Consider the following 12,826-nt stretch of genomic DNA (forward strand, 5'->3'; position numbering starts at 1 on the left):
AAGTTGATTTTAAGATAAGAATACATGGAAAACTCGAATTTTCTATCATTTTTGCGTATTTTTATTGATTTTGAGCCAAAAATTTCCAGAAAACTCAAAATCGACTCGCCGGCGGACTTCAAAGAACACGTGCCACGTATTCTATTCTTCGGATGCCGTGATGCTACGGTGGATTCGATTTATATGTGAGTGGATTACGGTTTTTGTCAATAAACAAATTACAAATAACGGTAACACCAAGATACACCGAATCCGAAGACAAATTGCGGATTTTGCAAAAAAAAAGTATTTAGTAGCCTAGAAAAACGGTTGACGCCGAAGAATGACTCTAAAGACACCCCCGCGGTTTCTGTGCAAACACCATCTCAATACATCAGACCTTACGACAAAATGCAGAAAATTTGGAATTTTCCCGATTGTGTCAGTTCAAAATTTAATTTTGGGTGAAAACGTTCAAGGAATTTGTACAAAATGAAATTACTGCTTTTTTTGGGTTACTGTAGTGGCCTGAAATTCAGAAAATTCAAAACTTTCTGCAATTTGTCGTGAAATGTGGTGTATTGGCTGGTGTTTGCACAGAAACCGCGATACAGTAACCTAAAAAACGCTCAGATTGAGTGTATGGGACCTTTAGGGTTACGGTAGCACCGTTTCTGTGCAAACACCATCCCAATACATCAGACCTGACGACAAATGCAGAAAGTTCGAATTTTCGACTTCTAAGGCTTAAAAAGGGGGTTTAAAGCTCAAAAATGACGAGAAAGCCGATTTTCAGAGTTAAAAATGCTGAAAAACTGGAATTTTCAGTCAAAAATTGCCTAAAATTCTGCTGAAAATGAATTTTCTCACCAATAAGCCGATCCACCGGTGGTTTGACATTCGGAAAAGCGAAAAGCATATCAGCTAGCGACACTCCGGGCGTCCGCACGAAATCTGTGAAATCCTTCATGCCCTGCGCACTGCACAACTCCAGAAGACGTCGTTTTTCAGATGGGTCGGTGGTACTTTCAGCCAAAACTCGGATTAGGGGCTGAAAAGGGGAATTTTAAGCTAAAAATAGGCTTAAAATGAGCTAAAACACCCAATAATTGGTCGTGACACTTTTTTGAAATTTCAAAAATTTTCGAAAAAAAAATTTTTTTTTTGAAAATTTTCGAAAAACTCAAATTTTTCAAAATTTCAAAAAATGATACAAAAAGATTTTATAGGTCAAAAATTCGTGAAAAATCCAAATTTCTAGTCGAAAAATCTCGCCGACCAACCCTTCCTGGCGATCTACGAATGTCCAAACAAGTGGTGAACATATGTCGCAGTGTAGTTGTCTTATGCACATGTCCCGGAATCTGGGCATTGATTTTCTCGGTTTTCGGATCAATCGATAATTCGCACTGCTGATCGGCAATCGATAGAACGCCGCATCGTTTCAGAATGAAGTTCACTTCGGCCGCCGGGTTGGGGACACAGAAATAGATGGCGTCGCCTGGTTCGTACTGTAGTGAGGGGGCGTGGTCTGCAAAAATTATTTGTTTTTGAGATGTTTCTGCAGGTTTTCGTGCATTCTCATGCAAAAATTCGAGTTTCCCGGGTATTTCCACCCCCTGGCAGCCTCTTTTCAGGTCGAAAACTCGAAATTTCGAAAATTCGTGCATTTTGTCGTCAAATCTGGTGTATTTTGAGAATTTTTTCAAAATTTCGAGAAAATTCCAACCGTTATTGTGGCAAATTTCAACTTTTCCGACAACGTTTCACCACTCAAAAGCAATTTCTAACTTGAAAATTCAAATTTCGTCGTCAAATGCGGTGTTTGCACAAAAACACCAAAATTGACGGGAAAATGCAGATTTCTCGTTTCTAGACCAATTTTTCGCGCCAATTTCAAATCTAACCTCCAAAATCGACAGTAATCATTCGTTTGGTCTTGATTTTCTTGGAAAATGGGTCCGTAACGAAGCCAGCGGCGACCACGAGCACTTCGAATGGTTTGGTGACTACTCCGGGCATTTTGCACGCGTTTTGCCATTCTAATTTCAAAGCTACCGGAAGTTTCTTATGTGAAACCGATGAGACGATGAATGGTTGTGGAGCGATCGGCACACGAAGGTTCTCATCGGCCGAAAGGGTTGCTGAACCTGAAAAACGGGATTTTCGGTGTTTAGGAATCAATTTGGAGATCTGAGAGTTCAAAATTCGAACTCCCCGCCTATTTTTACACTAAACCAATTTTCTTAGGATGAAACCGCGAAAATTTTCAATTTTCTGCATTTTGTCGTAAGGTCTGGTGTATTGGTTGGTGTTTGCACAGAAATGAAGTTACAGTAATCCAAAAGTCCACCTCTCATTCATTTAGATTAAATTCGGGGCTTCGTGGATTACTGTATCGCCGCTTCCGTGCATACACTAACCAATACACCATACCTTACGACAAATTGCAGAAAATGTGCATTTTTGAGTTCGAAACCCGGGAAAACAGTTTTTTTTGGGTAAAAAATATGAATTTAGAAAAAAATGCCGAAAATGTTTGCAAAACTCAAAACTTCGCAATTGTCTGCAATTTGTCGTAAGTTCTGATGCATTGGTTGCTACTCACATAGAAACGGCGCTACAGTAACCCACACACTGCAAGTAGGCTTTTTTCGGTTCCTCAAGAAGTGTCCAGGATTACTGTAGCTCGATTCGTGTGCAAACGCTAAACAAAACACCGAACCTTACGACAAATTGCGGAAAATTTTCAAATTTTCTTGATTTGACGCCGCTACAGTAACACAAGCCGCACTAAATTCATTCTGAGCCAGTTCCATCACTTTTCGTGGCACAAAATCGGAAAAATTCCAAATTGTCTGCATTTTGTCGTAAGGTCTGATGTATTGCGATGGTGTTCGCTCAGAAACAGGGCTACAGTAACCCAAGAAACCCCAATCTAGGGTTTGAGGTTTCATGGATTACTGTATGATCGTTTCTGTGCGAAAATTAGCCAATACACCATACCTTACGACATATTGCAGAATTTTCGAAATTTTGAGTTTTTGTCTCACGAAAGCCTAGAAAAAAGCGTCTAGGGGTAAAAAACGGCGGGAAATTCAAATTTCCAACTCTCCCCAACCGATTTCACCTTTCAAAAGCGAAATTTCAGGATAATCGAAATGTTGCGGAATCAACATTTCGACGCCCTGAACGCCTCCTTTTCCCTCGTCATCTGATTCCTCGTCGTGAAGACGTTTCTCGAGTAACGCCTTCTTTTCCTCCTCGCTCTTCACTTGATTCAGCTTGATATTCGGCGATTCGGTGATCGCATTCATGCGTTCGGCGGCAATTTCAAATTTCGCGCCCAAAGTTTTGAAAAGTCGATCGATCCATGGCTCGACGACGAGTTCTAGTCTGCAAAACGTCGGATTTTACGACGAAATGCAGAAGATTTGAATTTTCTGCAATTTGTCGTCAGATAAAGTGTTTGCACCGAATTTGACGACAAATTGCACAGAAATTTAAAATTTTCATCAAAATTTCTCGTAAAATCTGGTGTTTGCATGGGATGTATTGTAAAAATATAATTTTGCTTGATTTTAGGGTTACTGTAGCTCCGAATATGTGTAAACGCTGAATTTGACGACAAAATGCAGGAAATTTTAAATTTCCAGATTTTCCGACTTAAAAATTGGCGGGAAATTTGAATTTGTCGTCAGATTTGGTGTTTTGATTAGAATCGGAGCTACAGTAACCCAAAAGTCTCCCGGAAAATTTTCAAAATTTTTCTGCAGCTTGTGTGTCGTCAAATTAGACATCGAACATCGAACCTGACGACAAAATGCAGAAAATTTCGAAATTTCGCGGGAAATTCGAATTTTCTGCATTTTGTCGTGAAATGTGGTGCATTAACTTACCCAACTTGATCATCAGCCTCACCGTATTCAAAAAGTCGTTTGGCGCCCAAATTCGCCAATTGTTTATCGATTTTTCGAGGGATCAACTGATACGACGAGTAGTTCGAATCGCCGAGACCTGAAAATCCGGACATACGGAAACACAGACAGACATTTGGCGAAGAATAAGCAATTTCGGTTCATTTTTGGAATTTTTAATACCTAGAACTACAAATTCCAGCGATTTCAAAAAATCTTCCGGAAGAGTCCGGCGATTGATTCGGCGAACGAAACGGGCGGCGTTATCCGGAGCGTCACCGTCGCCAGTCGATGAAACGATGATGACACAGAGCTTCTCCTCGTTTAGATTGAACTGCAAATTTTTTTTTGGTTTTGTAGTTTGACTGATTTGGCGGGAATTTGAAATTGTGAATTTTGAATTTTTCGATTTTTGTTTGATTTTTGAAAATCCATATTTTTCGATTTTTTTTTTTGGATTTTTTACAGCAACTGAATTTGTAAGTTTACCAAAAGTTGTATTTTCAGATTTTTCGATTTTTGTGAAAATTCAGTTTTTTCGAAGTTTTCAGATTTTTCGAAAATTAAAAATTTCGAAAATTTCAATTTTTTAGATTTTTAGACTTTGAAATTTGGAAATTTTAGAAAAAATTCGACATTTCAGATTTTTCGAAAAATTTCGAAAATTCAAATTTTTTCAAAAAATGGAAAATTTGAAAAATGTAACATTTTCCAAAAATTCGAATTTTCTGAAATTTTGAATTTTCAGATTTTTTCGAGTTTTCCAAAAATTCGAATTTTCTGATTTTCAGCTTTGTCCTAGTTTTCAATTGGTAATTAGATTTTTTGATTATTCATAAATTTTTCGGGAAAATTCAAAATTTTGGATTTTCGGGAAAATTCTATTTCTTGAATTTTTCGAAAAAATTTTTTTTAATTTCAGTTATTTTTTCCTCAAAATTCTCACTTTTTTCTCATTTTCATCGAGTGTGAATAGGCGTGGAGCTAGTCCGATCAACTCTGATTTTTCCTTTACACTCTTAGCGATCGTCTCGGCTTGACCAGTTTGTGAGCCATAGGCAATTAGGAAATCTCCCATTTTTTTTCTGGAATTTTTAAAAACTTTTTTGGAAAATCTAGGTCAAAAATAGACAGAAAAATCGTGGAATGCAAATGGAAAGTGACGAAACACAATGATCTCTATCTGATTGGAGGGCGCCAGACAGTCAGAGAAAAATGGACAAATTGTGATCTTTCAAAGTTTGAAAATTAGTGCTTTTTGGCGATAAAAACTGGAAATTCTTCGATAATTTTTGATGGAGAATGTGTGGAATTTTTCGCTGATTCTTTTGATATAAAATTTGTCGATGCAAGTTGCCTGGAACATTTTTTATAAGGAAGTTTAGGATTTTTTCGAAAATAAAAATTTTTTCAAACAAAAAGTTTGGGTTTAAAAAATTCGCAATTTTTTGCTGATTTTTCAAATATAAAAATCGCTGCAAAACCTTTTTCAGAACATGCTAAAATAAATTTTTTCAGCGATTTCCTCTTCAAGATATATGGAAAATTCTTTTTTCCTCTTCAAGATATATGGAAAATTCTTTTTTCCTCTTCAAGATATATGGAAAATTCTTTTTTAATAATTCAAATTTTTATTTTTAACGAATTTTCAAAGTTTTCTCTCTGAAATCTTTATTTAACCCTTGAAAAAAGCCCGAAAACAAAACAATAATCGGTCGAAAAACTCCAAAGTCCGTAATTCTGCGTAGTGGTGTTTGCACAACTTTCGCAACTTCCAACCATGCGCATGGCCATGCACCTTGAAACTAGGAGTACGGTCATCGAAAATAAATTTTCACCTGGAAAATTATCGATTTTCGGGGTTTTCAGTGATTTCTCGTTGTTTTTCGAAATTTTTCAGGATTTTCCAATCATTTTCTGAATAAATCAATTAAACGGCTTAAAATGAAGCAGGTTCTCTCAATTTTTCCAGGTTATCCATCGAGGCAAATCGGCGAAAATCACTGAAAATTCGTCATTCACCGTTCGGTGTCTCTAGTTCTCTTTCTCAAGTTTCCCCGTGTGTTTATCTAAACAAATTGTCTTTTCTTTTCGTTTTCCGACGCGCCGCCCGACGGGCAGAAGGCCATAGACCTCTGTTTCTCTCTCTCTATCTTTTCTCGAATGTAAACATATCCAATACACCCCCTATTTTCCATGTCAAGTGTGCCTATCAAAGAGAGACAGCAGGAAACGAGACACTTCTACTACACGTCGCTTTTTTTTCGTCATTGAGTCATCCAGTTTTTTTCAAATAGCGCCCCGTTTGTGTTCCGCCTGTGACGCCTGTTGCACTTTTCATCGATTTTTTTTTGTCCTTTTGAAACCTGAAACTTCAAAATTCCCTGCCTGAAAGTTCCAGAAAAATAGTTGAATTCAGATTCCCCCAATAAGACACCAAACCCTACGACAATTCGCACAGAAAAACACAGAAAAACATCTAGTGATCAGTGGTGACCTGTTATCAGTGATATGACAAGGGGAAAACTCAATAACAACACTTACACGCCCCGAAAACAGTAATTGGTGTGCGGGAGTACGGTAATTGATGTTATCAAATTAGACACAGTATTTCAAAGGGGGGGGGGGCGGGATGTCTACAGCTAGTGTTGTAACAATGGGTTCAGACAAAAGTTCGGCAGCATGATGATGGTGACAATGGAAAGTGCGGCTTCTGTTTGAAAGGGGAAGAAGAGAAAAGCGGTTTAAAGTTGGCCGAAATGCCGCCCCGTCGAGGAGAAAAGGAGAGAATTTGAAAACGGAATTTATTGATTTTCGGCGAAAATTCGACTTTCGCAGGTTGAAAACTCAAAAAAATGAACATTGGTGCATTTTGTCGTGAAATCTGGCATATTATGAATTTCTCGCTGATTTGATGCGAAAATTCGAGTTTCCCGGGTGTTTTTGTCCTGAGGACCGACTTTTTAGGGTAAAAACTATGAAAATTGAATTTTGTGCATTTTGTCGTCAAGTCTGGTGTATTCTGGAATTTCGACATTTTACATTTTTCGATAATTTTTGGCTAAATTTATGCTAAAATTCGACTTTCCACGGTTCTTTTACGCTCGGAATCGATTTTTCAGGTCGAAAACTCGAAAAAATGGAAGTTTAATTCCGAAATTTGAAATGGAAGTTTAATTCCGAAATTTGAAATTCTCGAATAAATCTATCTCTGGGACCAAGTTTTTAGAGGCGAAAAGTCGAAAAATTGAATTTTGTGCATTTTGTCGTCAAATCTGGTGCATTACAAAAAAAAATTGAATATTTTGCAGAAATTGAAATTTCTGACTTCTTGTGTTGAACATAAAGGTTTGGAGAATTGTGATGTTTTCAAACTTGACCTCTAGAAAAGCCAAAAAATCGATAATTTAGGTGTTTTTGGACCGAAAAACCCCAGAAAAAGAAAAAAAAAACGGGGAAAACGTGTACAAAAAATCAATTTTCGGCGCCAAAGTTCAATTTTCGAGGTCTAACTGCTCCCTGACTAGGCAGAACCACAAACAAGACACCTTATCGAGGTCAAGAACAAGTTCAATACAGCGAGAACAAGAGGGACACGTGCAGAATCATACACACACACAATCAGTATATCACTGGCCGTGTCATTGACACAACGAATCACGAGACCTTGATGATATACTGATAGTGGCCGCCACTGATTGCGATCAGAAGAGAGGCAGCTGTGTGTCCCAAACACCATAGATCTATGTCTTGTTTTTCGTTAAAAGCTGAGCTCTCCGTGTTGTGCAAAAGAAGCGGAAGAAAAAAGAGAGAAAAAACATGAAATGAATTCTGGGAAAAAAAACGAAAAGAAACGCAAAGAAAAATAAGTGTGAGTCAGGCAGGCAGAAGACGTCGACGTCTTCTTCATCTTCGGCAACCAGTTCCCCGTCTTCTTCAGCAGCAAAAAAAAATATGTCAGGGTTATACCGATGACAAGGGCACAGAAAAATTCCGTTCGTGGTGGGGTTGAATAGATTAGGAGATGGTTAGATAACGAATTTTTTTTCGCCGGTTTTTTGCATCATTTTATTTATTTTTATAAATTTTCCGACCTAAAAAAATGTTGACTTGTTTTTCTGTGATGATGTTATGGTAGATCACAAACTAAAATTAGGTGACGTGGCAAATTGGCGCCAAACACTGACGCGTCGCGTGCCGCGCGCGCGGTCGCTACACAACCGGAAAGGTAATTAAAGGCGCAGAAAAAACCAAAGTGCAAACGCGCTACACTGCAAAACTTTGAATTCGTGCATTTTGTCGTGAAACTCGGTGTATGCATACCATATTTTCAGGAAGTAACATGCAAAATTTTGAATTTTTCAGACTTTTTAGGTCAAAAACGCGTAAACTGGAAAATAGTTCATTTCGAAAAATTTCAAATTTTTGCCTAAAAAGTTTTCCCGCGTTTTTATTTCTGATGGGAATTCAGACATCAATAGTCTTACTGTAGTATTACGGTATGTTTGCGTTGGAGCGCATATGTGCAATGGAGCGCATAACGATTTCGCCAGAGTTTTAGATAGTCCAATTTTTTGGGAATGTCGTGTAAATGCGCTCTACCGCGAATATACCGTATACTACAGTATAACAGCGTTTTTCTCGACGAGAAAGCTTCAAATTTTTTTGTTCGAAAATTTCGAGTTCTCAGCTACTCCAAAAAAAAAGCAGCCCGCGAAAAAAATATCGATTTTTCAAAAGTTCACTCTGTCAATTACCATAATTGAAAGGCCCACTAAAGGAAGGCAAAAAAGGGACATTTTTCTTTAAAACACAGAAGACACTGTGTTGTACATTTAGTAGTCAAGTCGACGCGCTGGTGTGTCGTTTATACGAAAATGTACTCTTCTCTTCCCCCCATTCTATGTCTCTGTGTCGGCCGAAGAGACACAAGAGCCTGTGTCAGGGGAAGGGAAGGCGAAGCTAGTTCGTCCCCAAGGACTCGTCTCTCTTTCTCTCTCTCCGCACCGCCCGTGTCTGGCGTCTCTTCAAAAGTGTACGGTGTTTCGCGCGCGCGCCGGCGCAGCAGACACACACGCATGCCTCTCTCTCTCTCTCTCTCTCTCTCTCTCTCTCTCTCTCTCTCTCTCTCTCTCTCTCTCTCTTTTCCTATTGATTGAGAGAAGAAAGAAACGACATAGTGTGTGTGCCTATCGGGCGCCCCGCGCCTCCTCTTCTTCTTCTTCTTCTTCTTCTTCTTCTTCTTCTTCTTCTCCATCAGCCATCTTCGGCAGAAAACGAGGCGGAGGCTACACGGTTGATGGAGGAAAAAACCACCAACCGATGACGAATAGATCAACCTTTTTTCTTCTCCTTTTTATTGATTTTGGTCCCAGTAATCGAATCTTCTAGAGCTTCTAGTTCGTTTTGTACTTGGAGTTGTTTTAAAGAATGTTCCAGAATCTTTTAGATTGGAATTCGAAGTTTTGGATTTTTTGCAGGTTCTAAAGAAGCCAAATTTTTGGTGTTTTTCAATTTGATTCAATCTATTGCAAATCAATACATTGAACTTTTTCTAGATTTTCCGAAGAATTCCGAATTTCTTGGAATTCAGAATTTCCAAAGTTCTGATTTTCAAACTTTTCAAAATCATAATTTTCGAAAATCCAATTTTCCCGAATTTCCAAATTATACTGATTTTCTGGATTCCCAGATTTTTGGAATTCGGGAATTTTTGAAAATTTCTTTTTTTTTGTATTTTCAAGTTTTGGAACTTCTTGGAATTTTTGGATTTTCCAAATTTCTGAGTTTATAAATTGTCCGTTTTCTATATTTCGAAATTTCTGGAAATTCCAAATTCCTAGCTTTGAATTTTGATGAATTCCTAATTTTTTTCAATTTTCCAAAATGCCCAAATTTTGAATTTTCTAGAAATTTCTAATTTACCCAATAGAACTATCCTTCCTTCATTTTTGTGACACTTTGAATTTTCTCTTTTATAAGTTTTCAAACTTTGATTTGGACTATATTTTTCTATTTTATTGGAATTTCAGCTTTTCTCAATTTTTAATCTAGAAAAATGCAGAAAATTCTTCTAACAAACACCTGTCACAATTTTCCATTATGTTTTTAAATTTCGAGATTTTCTAGATTTCTTTTTTTTTTCAAAACAAATCTTTTTTTAATTAAAAATTAGGAACTCTAATACAAAAATTGCTTGCTCAATTTCAGATTTTTTCAAATTTCTGGATTTTTGGATTTCCTGAGAATCCAATTATCTTCTCTTTTAGTATTCCGAAATTACCCTATTTTTCAATTTATAGGAATTTTCAGAAAATCCAATTTTTCTTTTTTCTAGCTTTTTCGAATTTTCCGAATTTCTGAATTTCTGAATTCCTGAATTTCTGAATTTCTGAATTTCTGAGTTTCTGAATTTCTGAATTTCTGAATTTCTGAATTCCTGAATTTCTGAATTTTTGAATTTCTGAGTTTTCTGAATTTCTGAATTTCCGAATTTCTGAATTTCTGAATTTCTGAATTTCTGAATTTCTGAATTTCTGAATTTCTGAATTTCTGAATTTCTGAATTTCTGAATTTCTGAGTTTCTGAATTTCTGAGTTTCTGAAATTCTTGATTTCCGAATTTATGAATTTATGAATTTCTGAATTTCTGATTTTCTGAGTTTCTGATTTTCTGATTTTCCGAATTTCTGAATTTCTGAATTCGGGAATTTTTGAAAATTTCTTTTTTTTTGTATTTTCAAGTTTTGGAACTTCTTGGAATTTTTGGATTTTCCAAATTTCTGTGTTTATAAATTGTCCGTTTTCTATATTTCGAAATTTCTGAAAATTCCAAATTCCTAGCTTTGAATTTTGATGAATTCCTAATTTTTTTCAATTTCCCAAAAAGCCCAAATTTTGAATTTTCTAGAAATTTCTAATTTACCCAAACACTCAAAAACACGAAAATTGGAAAACTTTGAATTTTTTAGATTTTCAGAATCTTTTACCCAATTTCTGCATTTTGAAATTTCAAAATTTTTAGTTTCATTTTGGATTTTTGCTAAACTTTAGATTTCTCGAATTTTCCTTAATTACTCCACTTATCTATAAGGATTACTGTAACCAGAGAAAATGAAGAAATAGGAGGGGGGCAAAGGAAACAGAAAATAGGTTTTCTTGTTGTTTCGCAATCATTTTTCTTTTTAAAAGAAAAAAAAAGAAGAAGAAGAGAGAGAGAGAGAGAAAGAGTTCGTTTTTCTTCTCTTTTTTCACAAACACAGCCACTCTACACATCCATTATTTTCTCTCTTTTTTTCGATAGGAGAGAAAAGGATAGAATGGAAAATGGACCACAAAAACGTATGAGGAATTTGTGCTTGCTCTTTTTTCTAAGGCTTCGGTCGGTCGACCGACCACCGACCGAGCTGACCGATCGGTCGGCGCGCCGAGTACGAAGCACTTTATTTTACGACAAACGAGGATTTTAGTGAGTAGTTTTTCGTAAAATACAATGCAGCGTATGCAAACACGTTGACGCGCAAATGCACGAAAACGGTCGGATGTCGGTCGGTCGGCTAAATTTCTCGACCGGATGGAAGCCTTTCTTTTTTCACTCTCTCCTTTTTTTTCAATTTTATAGTTGGAATCATAAATTCCAATGGGAATTTTGGAATTTTGAAATAGGAGATTACTGTAGTTTTCAAACTTTTTTTGCTTGTTGCAATTTTTGGATTACTGTAGTCTCCCTTTTGACTCTTTCTCTATTTTGTTTTGAAATGTTGAAATTCCCAAAAGTTTTACATTTTTGGATTTTTGAGTGTATGGAATTTTACTGTTTTTCAAAATTTCCTGAATTTCTGAAAATCTCAGAATCTCAGAATCTCAGAAACTTAGAAATTCAAAGTCTCAGAATATCAGAATTTCAGAATCTCAGAATCTCAGAATTTCAGAATCTTAGAATCTCAGAACTTCAGAATCTCAGAATATCAGAATTTCGGAATCTCAGAATCTCAGAACATCAGAATCTCAGAATCTCAGAATTTCTGAATTTCTGAATCTCAGAATCTCAGAATCTCAGAATCTCAGAAACTTAGAAATTCAAAGTCTCAGAATATCAGAATTTCAGAATCTCAGAATCTCAGAATTTCAGAATCTTAGAATCTCAGAACTTCAGAATCTCGGAATATCAGAATTTCAGAATCTCAGAATCTCAGAATTTGAGAATCTTAGAATCTCAGAACTTCAGAATCTCAGAATCTCAGAATCTCAGAATCTCAGAATCTCAGAATTTCTGAATTTCTGAATTTCCGAATTTTAGAATTTCCGAATTTTTGAATTTCTCAATTTCTCAATTTCTCAATTTTTGAATTTTTGAATTTCCAAATTTTTTGAAATTCCAAAATCGAATTTTTCGATTTTCTGAAAATTTACCTAAATTTCAATTTTTTTTGAAAATTATTTTTTCCCCAAAAATTTCAATTTTCCAATTTTCCAGAAAAACAAAAAGAGCTAAATGGCCAAAATATAATAACAGCCGATTTTCCCCCTCTTTTTTTGGATTACTGTAGTTTTATTGCCTCTATTTTTGGCTCACTTTTTTCCCTATTTTTTCATTTTCCCGCCAAAATTTTTTTTTGAAAAAAAAACAATTTTTAATTCAAAAAGTCTAGACACCTTCTTTTTTACGATCCATTTTTCTTTATCCCTTTTTATTGAAATTCCGATTTTCTAATTTTTTGGCGAGAAAATTGAATTTTTTCCAAAAAAAAAAATGTTTGATCTACCACCGTTTTTGGACAAATTCCGCTCATTTTTTCTCTCGAATTTTTTATAAAATTCAATTATCCACAGCTTTCTTGACCTACAGTATGCAGGAATTTCGTGTTCGAGCGCATTCACGTCGGCCAAACTGGCCGAAGCCGCCACACAGCCACTCCCGAAAATCAATAT

General features: G+C 36.1%; 1 protein-coding gene across 1 annotated transcript in view; it reads right to left on the bottom strand.

Moving 5' to 3' along the window:
* The window catches only part of Cbr-mtrr-1, a gene marked incomplete at both ends in the record, with an annotated part of 7,855 nt that extends 2,881 nt beyond the window's left edge, over positions 1 to 4,974 (bottom strand). The window contains 7 exons of the mRNA XM_002629621.1: positions 850 to 1,030; positions 1,263 to 1,510; positions 1,887 to 2,129; positions 3,110 to 3,375; positions 3,879 to 3,996; positions 4,080 to 4,230; positions 4,843 to 4,974. Coding sequence (XP_002629667.1) covers positions 850 to 1,030; positions 1,263 to 1,510; positions 1,887 to 2,129; positions 3,110 to 3,375; positions 3,879 to 3,996; positions 4,080 to 4,230; positions 4,843 to 4,974 — 1,339 coding nt within the window. The remainder of the gene's footprint in view (positions 1 to 849; positions 1,031 to 1,262; positions 1,511 to 1,886; positions 2,130 to 3,109; positions 3,376 to 3,878; positions 3,997 to 4,079; positions 4,231 to 4,842) is intronic.
* Between the last annotated feature and the right edge of the window lie 7,852 nt (positions 4,975 to 12,826).

The sequence above is a fragment of the Caenorhabditis briggsae genome, assembly GCF_000004555.2.
Source record: "Caenorhabditis briggsae complete genome, chrII, whole genome shotgun sequence".
Taxonomy (NCBI): domain Eukaryota; kingdom Metazoa; phylum Nematoda; class Chromadorea; order Rhabditida; family Rhabditidae; genus Caenorhabditis; species Caenorhabditis briggsae.